The sequence below is a fragment of the Panicum virgatum genome, chromosome 4K (assembly GCF_016808335.1).
Source record: "Panicum virgatum strain AP13 chromosome 4K, P.virgatum_v5, whole genome shotgun sequence".
Lineage (NCBI taxonomy): Eukaryota > Viridiplantae > Streptophyta > Magnoliopsida > Poales > Poaceae > Panicum > Panicum virgatum.
The window spans coordinates 18,856,621-18,870,431 of record NC_053139.1 but is presented as its reverse complement, the minus strand read 5'-3'; the positions used below and the strand labels follow the sequence as shown (position 1 = coordinate 18,870,431).

The 13,811-nt window shown below is 45.3% G+C and overlaps 2 protein-coding genes across 2 annotated transcripts; one reads left to right on the top strand and one right to left on the bottom strand.

Moving 5' to 3' along the window:
• Nucleotides 1–824: 824 nt before the first annotated feature.
• LOC120703393 (amino acid transporter AVT6A-like) lies at nt 825–4,305 on the top strand. The gene is made up of 6 exons (XM_039987457.1): nt 825–1,083; nt 1,212–1,671; nt 2,240–2,392; nt 2,500–2,703; nt 2,995–3,460; nt 3,841–4,305. Exons 2-6 carry the CDS (start codon nt 1,254–1,256, stop codon nt 3,980–3,982), a joined length of 1,383 nt encoding a protein of 460 aa, XP_039843391.1. The 5' UTR covers nt 825–1,083; nt 1,212–1,253; the 3' UTR covers nt 3,983–4,305.
• Nucleotides 4,306–4,691: 386 nt separating this feature from the next.
• On the bottom strand, nt 4,692–12,756 carry LOC120701997 (biotin synthase, mitochondrial-like; the record flags this gene model as incomplete). Its single annotated transcript, XM_039985779.1, has 6 exons — nt 4,692–5,256; nt 5,463–5,602; nt 7,288–7,493; nt 7,906–8,012; nt 8,231–8,410; nt 12,211–12,756. Coding segments are annotated over 6 exons (1,485 nt in total), but the record flags the coding sequence as incomplete, so codon positions are not given.
• Between the last annotated feature and the right edge of the window lie 1,055 nt (nt 12,757–13,811).

Sequence of the window (13,811 nt, the reverse complement as noted above, 5' to 3'; positions counted from 1 at the left end):
CTATCATCCTCCCTGACGAATTTGGAATTTTACCAACCTTATATATTTCCTTCACTTGCAGCTAGGTCATCCAACCAAAGAAATTGCAGAAACGAGGACAGGATGATTATCTGTGCTATGTGAAATTATAGATATCACAACTGAACGAAGAGAGTAATAATATTAAAAAATTCATTGTCATTAATGAATTGGCCTATATGTAGCTGCGCGTAGGCTATGTAGCTGCACTTCCTGATATTTGTTGGCACTTGTAATTTGATAGGATTGTTAGCATAACAATTTTTGGAGCCTCCTAATTTTTGAAGGCCCGACCGCACCGGGCGCACTGCCCAGGGCTGGCCCTGAGCTGCTGGAGGGACTGCGTGATGAACTGGAGACTTTTCTTCCTTCAGATTAGGCCTGACCATGAATGAGGTAAGCATGAATGATATGTAAGCGTCTGAGGGTGAAACGTAGCCCGGCGATGGATTTTGGGGTAGCCTGGGGCTGTGACCGGCTTCTAAGCAGGGTTTATTAGTGGGCGGTCAGGATTTTATTGGTTTCTGTGGGCAATATTCAACAGCCCACGAGGTTAGCATGCGCACAGCTATTAAAGTAGCGCAATCCAAGTCTCATACAAAACTGGACGCCATCCAACCCCACCTCAAACCATTGACATGGCATTAACAAATTATAAACCAACTAGTAGTAATCATTGAGCTTACCAACTGGAGTGCAGTACTAGCATTCTTCAATTCCACACCAAAAATGAACAAAAAAAATGCCGCAAGTCTAACAGAGACCCCCAACGGATTCACAGCCACGCTCGCCGAAACTAACTCGCGGCCTCTCCGTAGCAATTTGCCTGGCCGCGATTCCCAGCCACGCTCTCTCCCCCCGTCCTTGTCTCGCGCCGTGGCAGCACGTTTCTCTCATCTCTTCCTGTTCTACCTGCTTTCCGCTAATCCCCTCCACTTCCGTCGCCTCAACGGCCCCGGGGGAGAATCTCTTCCCAGCCAATCCCAAAGTGTTCTCTTGCTTCGGTGTATATCCTACCCTCTGCCCCGCGAGATTCTCGGCTATTTCTGCTGTCCTGTGAAATTGGTGCGGTTCTTGAATCTGTTCTACTGCTGATTCAAAGATCCTACCTTCTCTGCTGTCCATTTCATTGATTTTCCCGAAGCCTTTCCGGGGTTTTTTTTTTCCTTCTTCTCTGCGATTTCTTCCACTAGAGCGCAAGAATCCGCTGCTCTGCTTTTGTTCGGAGATTCGCCATGGGCGGCGGCGGCGGTGGCAACGAGCGCTTCCCGGGGGGAAGCGACCCGCTGCTCCCGACGAAGCGGGAGGGGGAGGAGGACGACGCCGGCGCCTCCGCGTTCCACGAGTTCGACGGGGCATCCTTCGCCGGCGCGGTGTTCAACCTCTCCACCACCATCGTCGGCGCGGGCATCATGGCGCTGCCGGCCACCATGAAGGTGCTCGGCCTCGTGCCGGGGCTCGTCATGATAGTGCTCGCCGCGCTCCTCACCGACGCCTCCATCGAGTTGCTCGTGAGGTTCAGCCGCGCCGTGGGGGCGCGGTCCTACGGCGCCGCCATGGGGGATGCCTTCGGGTGGTGGGGCAGGAGGCTGCTCCAGGTCTGCGTCGTCATCAACAACGTCGGTGTTATGATCGTCTACATGATCATTATTGGTAACCTCAACTTATCATCTGGAGCGCAGCCTGAATTCCGATTCAGTATTACTGTTCACCCACCTGCTCCTTTCTACTTCGAATTTTTCAGGGTTGTTGCGGTGTCTTAGTCCCTGGTCTGAGAAATTTAACTTCAATTTTAGATTATAAGTAGTAGTAGTTTATGGACTGTTCTTGACCTTGGACTTAGCAGCAGATGTTGTCCCCACTGTTGCTGCCTCTTGCCTGTACAACACAATTCAAGTTACTGAACAAAAGTGAAATGCTGGAGCAAAAGACTTGGATTTTTTTTCTGCTTTCAGTAAATTTCTGGCCGATTCTTCTGCAAAATAATTTTGTCAGCATATTGTACTTTCTATTACTGTCTTAGGGTTGAGACCCCATGGGTTTTCTTTTGCTTGTGTTTCCACAGATATTCTATAGATACCTTCTGAACAATTTTGTCAGCATCATATACTGCAATTTACATTTTATGATTGATAAAGTGCTACTCCAAGGTCTCCCTGGTAGCCTTCGAACTGTGGATATTATTTCTTACTGACATGCAAGTTCGTTTCTTTTACTGCAGGTGATGTGCTTTCTGGAACTGATTCTGGTGGTGAACACCACTATGGTGTTCTAGAAGGATGGTTCGGCATGCACTGGTGGAATGGGCGTTTCTTTGTTCTCCTGGTTACAACCCTTTGTATTTTTACTCCACTAGCATGCTTGAAGCGTATTGGTAAGCAAATAATTGAATGAATAAGTTCTACAGCTCTAATTTGTATTGTAAGATTAATGGATATTTGGTTCCCTTCTACACTTATGTGTTCTTTTATTCTCTTGCAGATTCATTGAGCTATACGTCCACAATATCTGTAGCTTTGGCTGTTGTATTCGTTATCATTACTGCAGGCATTGCTATTGTCAAGTTGATAGGTGGACAAATTCCAATGCCCAAATTGTTTCCGGTGGTTCCAGATTTGGCATCTGTTTGGGAACTTTTTACAGCAGTACCAGTTCTTGTCACTGCTTATGTTTGCCATTACAATGGTATGAACAAAATCTGGTTCTGACTGCAAAAGAACAATTTTGTTATGAAGAGTAAGGAAAAGATGAGCCTGATACTTTTTATAATTGCATTTATGGAAATTTCGATTATTTCCATAAGTGTGAAAGTATCAAGGGCTTAAAATGCATATAAAATGATAAAAAAATTAAATAAATGGCCATAGTCCAGTTTGGGTGTTATCCCTGCCACTTGCATCTTTGACTTTTTTATGCACTCACTAATCCTAGAAAAATGATTTCTCAGCTTTCTAAGGAGTGATTTACTCTTTGCAGTTCACCCAATTCATAATGAGCTAAAGGACTCTTCGCAGATAAGGCCAATAGTGCATACATCATTGACACTGTGCTCGACTATCTACATCACAACAAGTTTCTTTGGATACCTCCTCTTTGGCGAGTCTACGCTCTCTGATGTGCTCTCAAACTTTGATTCAAATCTTGGGATCCCATATAGTTCAGTTCTAAATGATGCTGTCAGAGTGAGCTATGCTGTTCACCTTATGCTCGTGTTCCCTATGATATTCCATGCACTGCGTCTTAATTTGGATGGGCTTCTCTTCGCATCTGCAAGGCCTCTGTCTTCTGACAACAGAAGATTTAGTGCAATGACAGCAGTGCTCCTCCTGGTGATTTTTGGGTCTGCAAACTTCATTCCTAGTATATGGGATGCCTTTCAATTTACTGGAGCTACTGCTGCTGTTTGTATTGCCTTTATTTTCCCAGCTGCAATCACTCTAAGGTAACTTGATGCTGTTAGTTTTTTGTTTAAAATAATTGTAATAGCAGTTTACTTCCAGTTCCAACAGATAGATTCTCCTACTACGGTATACTTCTCTTTTCTTCATAGTTCTACTAGAATGTTGATTGACTTCTGAGCATGCGGCAAATGAAAATACAAGGGAACCAACCCTGTCTATGGTTACTCTAAAATACATTTGCTGATTACGACTATAGTGCATGCTGCTAATTTGTAAAAATGTAATAATCCTACTGAATAAGCTGGATTATAAATTGAATGCATTTCTGGATTGGCTGCTGCCATGATAGTTAGTTGTTGAATGACATTTTATTGTGGTGATGAGTGGTGACCTCTAATCACATATGCTTCTGATATCTCAGGGATCCACAAGGTATAGCAAAGAAGTGGGACAAGATTTTGGCTGTCTTCATGATTGTTCTTGCGGTTGTATCAAATGTAGTAGCGGTGTACAGCGATGCCTACAAAATGTTCCACAAGAAAAGTGCTCCTTCCCAGGCCTGAACTGGAAAATCTGCTGAAGATTTGTCTTCATGGTGGTTTGTACATTAGTAGTCAATAAAAGATTCATTTAAAGGTTTCATGTGATTGATTTTGATAATTTGTTTCACGGGCAAGGTCGACTCAATCATGTTGAGTTTCATGTATGTATGTATACTAGGATGCACAAACCGTTAGAGTTCAGACTGAAGTGCTTCGGTACAGTATAAAAAGCGGGGCAGTTGTGTCAAATGTGAAATTATAGAGTTATTATTATGGACTTCCTTTTGCAACTGCATGTACATTTTACTTTCATGGGATAGCTATGATTTGTGAATTTGCTACAAGTGACTTTGTTATCATCGTGCCATTGTGTAGCTAGAAGATGGTAGACCACTATTGCAGTATGACATGATAACTAGAGACGCACATGTTATCACTAGGCTGATGTTTGCTTTCATGAAGGCATGAAGTTCATGTGGCTTTTAGCCTGTTGTGGACATAACAAATGCAAGCACGAGGGTTTTATTCCTGTCTATGAAACAAAAAATAATTCACATACCATATTGATATTTGTTGCTATTTTTATGATATCGATATATTCGTACAAGGATCAGATCCATATGGGAGCTAGGGAGCTAGCGAGAGCGTATCTTAACTTTGACAAATTTTCTTGCCTAGCATAAAAAACATGGTAAGAAAAGTACTAATTTGTCGCGAAAAACCAAACACATTTTCTTGAGTAACAGGTAGCCTTCCTTTCATTCATTTAACCGACCCTTAAAAAGAGAAGATCCGAGAAACTCTGGTGCTACATGAAACTAGACCGATTCAGAGAGCTGATTGGCTCAACTTGCTAAGTACATGAGCTACCACATTCCAACATCTACTTACATGGATAAAAAAGACAACAGTAGAAGCATGCCGTGGGCCTACTTTATTTTAATCAATCTCAAGCGACTAAAAAATAGTGGTTTCTCCAATACAATGCTCTACATTGAAGCAGCTTGTTCAGGCCTCTCGGCCTCAGCAGGAGCTACCGCCTCTTCGTCACCAAAGCTTGGGGCCTTGGGGATAAGACCTAGTATCTTGAACATTGCCTGGTCTGCATTGAAGTCATTGTTCGCGGTAGTCAGAAGTTTCTCACCGGCAAATATAGAGTTGGCCCCAGCAAGGAAGCAGAGCGCTTGTTCTGGCATGGAGAACCGTACGCGGCCTGCCGAAAGCCTCACCATTGCCTTTGGCATCACGATCCGAGCAGTGGCAATCATGCGGATCATTTCCCAGATCTCTACAGGCTGATGTAGAACACTAGTTAGCACGGACAAATACAAAAGAAAAGCAGCATGTGTAATCCTAAAGCAGGTTATAGTCTGCATAGTGTATTCAACATTGTGCAATCAAAGACTTGTATTATGTTTTTCATGTGTGCAATGCAGGCTCGCACACTAGCTGCAATCATCTCAACTATAGATAATGGCAGTTAATCAGCAGTACGGAATACCTTCTGATCCTCAAGAGGTGTGCCTTTTACAGCAACCAATGCATTAATAGGAACACTTTCTGGGTGTGTAGGCAAGGTGGCTAGTGTATGCAACAACCCCACACGGTCGTCCTCTGCTTCTCCGAGACCAATTATTCCACCTGCATAAAAGAAATGGTATACCAAATTATACGCCAAAGAACAATATATTTCCCAGATTTTTTTAACTAGTAGACGAATGTTTATTTTGGAGAATTCAAGAGGTAGAGATCAGGGAGGCTTTGAAGAGGATGAAGGGAGGTAAAGCGATGGGCCCTGATGGTATCCCCATTGAGGTGTGGAGATGCCTAGGAGATAGAGCAATAGTATAGTTAACTAAACTTTTTAATCTCATTTTTCGGTCAAACAAGATGCCGGAAGAATGGAGGAGAAGTATATTAGTACCTATCTTCAAAAACAAGGGCGATGTTCAAAGTTGTACTAACTACCGTGGGATTAAGTTGATGAGCCATACGATGAAGCTTTGGGAAGCTTTGGGAGAGGGTTATCGAGCATCGCCTAAGAAGAGTGACAAGTGTGACCCAAAAACAATTTGGGTTCATGCCTGGAAGGTCAACCATGGAGGCGATTTTCTTAATACGACAATTGATGGAGAGATATAGGGAGCAGAAGAAGGACTTGCACATGGTCTTCATTGACCTTGAGAAGGCATATGACAAAGTACCGAGAAATGTCATGTGGTGGGGCCTTGAAGAAGCACAAAGTCCCAACTAAGTACATTACCCTCATTAAGGATATGTACAAGGATGCGACGACGTTTGTCCGGACATGTGATGGCAACACCACTAATTTTCCTATTAACATAGGCCTACACCAGGGGTCAGCATTGAGCCCTTATTTATTTGCTTTAGTGATGGATGAGGTCACAAGGGATATACAAGGTGAGATCCCTTGGTGTATGCTCTTTGCTGATGATGTGGTGCTAGTTGACGAGAGTAGGGCAGGGGTTAATAGGAAGTTAGAGCTGTGGAGACGCACGTTAGAGTCGAAAGGGTTCAGACTTAGTAGGACCAAGACCGAGTATATGATGTGCGATTTCAGCGCGACTAGGCATGAGGGGGGAGACGTTAGTCTAGATGGACAAGTGGTGGTCCAGAAGGATACTTTTCGGTATTTAGGATCAGTGTTACAAAAGGATGTCGACATTGATGAAGATGTTAGGCATAGAATTTCAGCTGGCTGGTTGAAATGGCGGCAACCTTCTGGCATCCTTTGTGACAAGAGGGTGCCACAAAAGGTAAAAGGCAAATTCTATAGGACAGCAATTCGTCCGACGATGTTATACGGTGCTGAATGTTGGCCTACAAAAAGGCGACATGTCCAGCAACTGAGTGTAGTAGAGATGCGGATGTTGCGGTGGTTTTGCGGGCACACAAGGAGGGATAGAGTCCGGAACGAAGTTATTCGGGATAGGGTCGGGGTGGCACCAATTGAGGAGAAACTTACCCAACATCGGCTGAGATGGTTTGGACATGTCCAACGAAGGCCTCCTGAGACGCCGGTGCGTAATGGGGTTCTTGAGCGGGTCGATAATGTAAAGAGGGGTAGAGGTAGACATAAACTGACGTGGGATGAGTCGGTTAAGAGAGATCTTAAGGATTGGAATATCTCTAAAGAAATAGCTTTGGATAGGAGCGCTTGGAGACTAGCTATCAATATGCCCGAACCTTAAACTTATTTCTTTCGCGTTTCATCTCTAGCCTACCCAACTTGCTTGGGAAAAAAGGCTATGTTGTTGTTGTTGTTGTAGACGAATGTTTATTTTGCAGTGAATTGGAAAAATCACCTGAACAGATGCTTATTCCAGCTTCACGAACATGCTGGAGAGTCTGCAGTCTATCATCATATGATCTTGTGGTAATAATATTGGGGTAATACTCTCTTGATGTATCAAGGTTATGATTGTATGCTGTAAGTCCAGCCTTCTTCAGTTCTTCAGCCTGTTGTTTCTCTATCATGCCCAGCGTGCAACAGACCTCCATGCCCATACCCCTGCAAAGTTATTAATTATCCAATGAATGGTAAAGTGTCAAATAAACTATAATAATAATGCTTAAACTAAAATAATAATAATGTAGAAAATTTCCATCGACCAAATATATCATCATATTCCATACAATTAAGACCTTTTAAGTAAAGGAAATGACCATGTATATCATAGGTGGGTAGATGAAGCTAGTTCATAATGTAGAAAATTTCCATCGACCAAATATATCATCATATTCCCTACAATTAAGACCTTTAAGTAAAGGAAATGACCATGTATATCATAGGTGGATAGATGAAGCTAGTTCATTTATAAAAGGCAACTAGGCGAAGATAACAGAACTTTTGCATAATTATGCAGAACACGCACCATATACCATATTTTTATTGTATATAAATAAAAGATCCCAATGAATACCTTATTTCCTTGACATATTCAAGAATCTGATTGAAATTTGTTTTCCTTCCGATGGTTTCTCTCCATGCAGCTCCCATGCAAAAACGGGTGCTCCCAGCCTCTTTTGCCTGTAAAAATAAGTTAGAAGGAGCAATATATAGAGTGGTGTACTGTGAAACAATAATTAATTTCAGTCATAAAATTTGCAGCTTATGTTCGTGATGTTTGACCTTTAGTTTACATTCAACAAGTAAATGAAAGGTTATATTGACATTTTGTGACAGTAAAAAAGCAACACCTGAAGTGAACTTGTTCGCCTCCCTGACAATTATTACACTAACAGTACCTTTTTTGCTGCTTCTAGGACAGCATCTTTGTTCATCAATTTCTGGGCCTTCAATCCAGTATCATATCTTGATGACTGAGGGCAGTAAGAACAATCTTCACTGCACCCACCAGTCTTTATTGAAAGAAGTGTGCATTGCTGCACTTCTCTAAATTTGTGCACATTTCTGTGGACCTGAGCCTGAAACAAAAAGTAGCTGCTTGATAATGAGAAGAGCAAATGGTACTTCAGAATTGATGATACCCTATTAACTGGCATGATGACTTGGATTTACATATAGTATGCAACATTTGCCTAAGAATGAATCATCATGCATGATCTTCATTCAATCATTTACAACAAGAACTAGCCTTTCCTATAGGTAGCCTAAAACTTTAGGAATGGTAGTATAAACTTGGAGAGAAAGAAGCCTCCAAGTCTTGTAGCCCTATATATTCGCCATCGAGGTGATTCATACGCAATCTTTCCTTCCAACATGGTATCACGAGTCTAGGTTTCTAACCCTAGTTTTCTGGCTTCCGCCGCCCCTGGGGAGATCGATCTCCACTGGAGCAGCGCCCTCGTAGGATGCGTGGCTGATCCCTCTGATCGACCGCCGTGGGGATTCAATCTCATCGGACTGCCTTGTCGCATCCTCCCCTCGCCGCACCTTCCTGCCCATCTGGCCTAGTGCCGCCCCTATCTCCTCATATGCCGCCGTCATCGCTGCCTTGAGCGCGAGCGCACGGCTGCAGAGGTTGCACAGGTGGGCACTGGGTTGCCGCACCATTGGATCACCGGACCACCATGTCGCCTATTGACTTTGTCGCCACGCTGCTACACCCCACTCGGGCTGGCATCCTTGTCGAGATCCATCGCCTAGCAGGCTTCATTGGGGCTACCTCACCCCATCCTGTCCACCACGCCCTTTCACCGTGCCGCTTCACCACCATCGCTGGCAGATCACATCGTCATGGAGCTCAATGCCCAAGGAGTTGTTGTCTTTCTTTTTTCTCTATCAGAGATCCGAGTCCGCGCCAATTTCCGCAAGCTCACAGGCACCGCCGCTATGTTGCTTAAGGAAGACACATTAGCAATCTTCACCAGCACTATTTACCATCGCCATCCAGTTGACTCATCGACCTGTTGAACATGTTGGTAAAAGGTTGTTGATTTTGTGTACTAGTGCGCCTATATTGCCACTTTGGACCTGCGCCCTCCTCCACAGCTTCGACCACGTCCACCTCAACCTTGACTACTTCAGCACAAAGGGGCTATCATCTGCATGAGCTCTTCCTACAGCAATAACATTAGCAATTAGCACCGGCATTCCAACTAGGAGAGGATGTCTCCATTGTTCGCCAATCTTCCGTTCGTGTACGACTATGGGAGGATGTTACAGTATATTTGGTAGTATAAGAAATATCTCGGGGAGTCCTTTTGCCCTCCATGTCGTGTACCCCTATATATTCGCCCTCGAGGCTCAAGGAAATACAACCCATAATTCATATGCAATCTATCCTTCCTACATGCTATACAAACTATGAAGGCCCCCAAAAGTGAAAAGTTTCATTACATGTAGTCCCAACCATCCAAAATCCCTATGAGGGGGTTGACATCAATTTCGACATTGTCCCTATTAAATGCACATTACCTTCCTACGAATATTCCAAATGGACCTATGGATAGCTCATGTTTTTAAACTTGTGAACACACAACTTGGCATCGAAGTCCATATGAACATAGCAATTTCTTTAGAAGACAATACTTAGCAGTTACCATTTGGTGTCTTTTCCTTCACAGGCAATAAGCTCAAAATTTTATGAAAGGAACCCATCAATTTAAGGCAATGCTACATAATCAACAAGTCTCTAAAACCCAACCATCATAAAACGCTACTAACCATAATATTGTGTATCACCATGTTTTCAAATCGTCTAGTCGAACCTAGTCGCCATGGGACCGATCAAACGACTAGTCGCGATCATGGTTTTTAAGGCGTCGCCTAGTCGTCGCCTAGGCGTCCAGGCGCTTGAAAAACCCTAGGCGTCCTGAACGCCACGACCAAAATCAGCAAAATGAGAGAGCAGGGGAGGGAGGAGAGAGAGGTAGAACTGGAGGAGGACCAGGTAACGCTAACGACCCATTTCTACTTCCATCCACTTCGGTTTTGGCTCTTGAAGTGCAGCAGCAGGGAAATCTCGCGTGGGGATCTAGAAGGGGAGCGGCAGCAGCAGTGAGGAAGGAGAGGGGAGATCTAGAAGGGGGCGGCAGCAGCAGTGAGGAAACGAAGGGGAGATCTAGAAGGAGGCGGGTCCAGGAGTGGACATGGAGATCAGGATTGGGAAGGAGAAGAGGCACCTGGAGGTTGGAGGAGCAGCATCGGGAGGAAGAAGAGGCACCTGTAGCAGAGCAGAGCAATTCACGATAGTTGGCGAGGGGTTTTATGGGCTGCCTGTTGGGCTGGGCCTTTTTTGTTCCTTGTCCTCTTCCTTTTATTTTTTCATTTCCCTTTTTATCCCTAAACCATACTGCTGCTTTGAATTTTTTTAATAATCATATGGCACCGCCTTGCCACGCCTTATGCTCGCCTAGGCGACTTGAATGAGTGTCTCGCCACGGCTCGCCTTGCCGCCTTAAAAACAATGGTCGCGATTAGTCGTCGATCAGGCCGATTAGTCGAGCTTAGTCGGTCCTAGTCGTCTGTCTAGTCGTCCTATGTGTCCCAAGACCGATATGATATATGTACTACATATTACTTAATAAAAAGCAAGTATGAAGGCAACAATAATGGTCGATTTTTCACTTATTTGTGAGAGATGATTTGTGAACTGTCCAGAACTCTGTATTTCTGTCCCATAGTCCATATTCCTGTCTCTCAGCCTCTATATACCAAAAACCTAATGGGCCACCTTGCCAGCCCATCACCGGCCGAGGCCCACAACTCAAACAGCCCACAAAACAATCTCAAGTCTGATCGTTTTCCAACCTGATCGTGCGACTAATCGCGACTAGTCGGACGACTAGAAAACTAGTCACCCAGACCTACTCGGTGTCCCTTATTGGGGTTACCGGATCGATAAGCCCGGCTAATCGCGACTAATCACGATTAGTCGGACGACTAGATAACATGGGTGTATCAGGGATCACTTTTCAGTGTCCATAAATATGAGCGAAAAATCCCGAACACTAAATGCAAAAAAAACCAATCAAGTTGCCATTGCTGATAATTTGCAGTTATTTGCATTTAAGCCATGTACAAACAATTTTCAGGATGATGATCCCACTTGACTCTTGTTGCTCATGCCTTTTTTTTTCTTTGCATTTTAGGTGGATCTTTAAATTCAATCGTGGAAAGTAAGTGATATTTTTAGGAAACTAAAGGGTGCAACATTGTCAGCATGGCTACCAAATAGCATGAAGAGGTGCAGTCCTACTTTTAATTCTGTAAAAGATGACATAAGATTTTGGGATCTTTTTATGTTGTAAAAGTTGTATGTCTGATAATCTGTATCAATTCGGTTTGGCTGCATATTATGAAACTATGGCGATGATTTTTTTGGTTTCCCACCGTAAAACATCCACTATAATGTCACCACTAGTGATCTTATGGATGATTACAGAGCAAGGAACCACCACAGATAACTTAATAACAACTATAACTATCATTAAAAATTTGGAGCCCGTTCCAAAGCATATGGCTAACTTGAACAAGAAATTCCCCCGAAATAAACGTTTTTGGCACTGGCCCCCAATAGCCACTAGCAATCTTCACCAGGCGCCACAAGAATGCCATTCAGCAAGTAAGTACTTGCTTCACCTCTGATACTACAAATCCAGCCTTGGCAGCAAATCTACGTCCTTCCACACCCCGAAAGATCAAATACAGAACTTTCGCTGAAGTTCTATGTCCATTGGCAAAAAAAAAATAACGGACGATTTTGGTGTCGCGAGGTGTCCAGTCCAGATGGGATGAGGCGCGCAAAGGCGGGCGGGCGTACCCCGTGGAAGAGGAGGTCGAGGAGCGGGGAGTCGTAGACGGCCTGGATCGCAGGCCTGCTCCAATCGTTCCGGGGCCCGTCCCGTATCGCTCGCTCCGCCTCCGCCGCGGCCGCCGATGCCGGCGCCGAGGAGAACGCCGCCGCCACGGAGAGCGGCGGGCGGAGGCGGGAGCGCAGGGTGCGCGCCAGGAGCATCACGGCCAGTCTAGACGACGAGGGGGCGGGCTGCCAGCAGCCGGCGAGAGCAAAGAGGACCCCGGGCGCCGCCGGCTCGCCCCCCGCTGCTGCCACGAGGGACCGCTGGGCGCAGGACGGACGGGTCGCAAGCGTCGCGGAGGGAGGACGGAGGAGCGCGGCCGCCGCCGGCGGCTGGACCCCGCAGGCAGGCGTCGGTGGGGCCGGGGGGACTTCGGGGAAGAGGCGGACGGGCGGGAGCGTGTGACTGAAGTGAGTTGGGAGAGAGTGACGGTGACCGCGTCCGCTCGTGAGACTCACGTGACGCGCGCCCAGCGCCTGGAGGAGCCGATTTCTATTTTTTTCCTTTGCCGATTATTAGGCGCGATCCGGTGTATGTCTAAGGGGCTGTTTGTTTCCGCGTTCGCTTAGCTTATGAGCCAAATAAGCGGAATACGCCCGCCAAACTACTCGCGTTGAACGCGCGTTGGGTAGCCGCCGGCCACTGAAAATCGCGAACATTGAACTGCGGCCCATAATCGCAGAAGCGGGTCGGAGCTGCGTTGCGCTTATTCCACTCGCGCTTATCAGCCTCGCGGTCCCAAACAGCGCCTAAGTTGAGCAACTCCAACAATCTAGACAAACTTATTTTATTCTGTAAAATTGAAAAATTATTCTGAAAATCGAGTTTTAACAGACTATCTATGTACTTCACTTCTGTATTCAGGTTGCTATTCCTCCCCTTCTGCTAGCCATATATACAATGCTGCTGGGCTCACCATGGCGAGCCCCGTCGTACACGTGCCAGCCGGATTCCCGCGCCTCTCTCGCGCTCTCGCGTCTTGTCGCCGTCAGACTTCCCTCGCGCCGCTCTGTTGCTGTCACCGTCCCGTCTTCTGTCGTCGCCTGGCCTCGCAGCTACCACCCACTCTCCTTTCCCTGCCGCAACGAGCAATGGCACGCACCCAAGAAGCAAGAGCGGGGCCGGCAGACCGCCGTCGAGTCCGCGTAGCTCCGACCCATCGTTCGCGTTTTAACATGTATGCTCTTATTAAATTTGATGGTTACCTTCGTGCACCTAAAAAGTTCAGTCATACTTATATGCTCGCGCGAATTATTTTGTTTACCTTCTAGATGGAACGAAGGCTAACAGAAATGCATAAAGATGCTTTTACCCTTGTGGAGTCTCACCCTTGTGGGGGTAGTTGTTGTACCAGAGGGTTGTGGGTTTTAAACATCTCATTTGATAAATTTTCATCGGAATCTTGAAAAAAAAATTTTGTTCTCCTACTGCCCAAATTAACCGCCACCACTTTGTCTCATAGGATTTTTCTAGCGAAAGCCCTGAATTTTTATTTGAAGGAAATAAAGTGAAAGGCCTGAATTGCTAGAGAACCATATTCCGTTTCCATTACTTCAGAGGAACT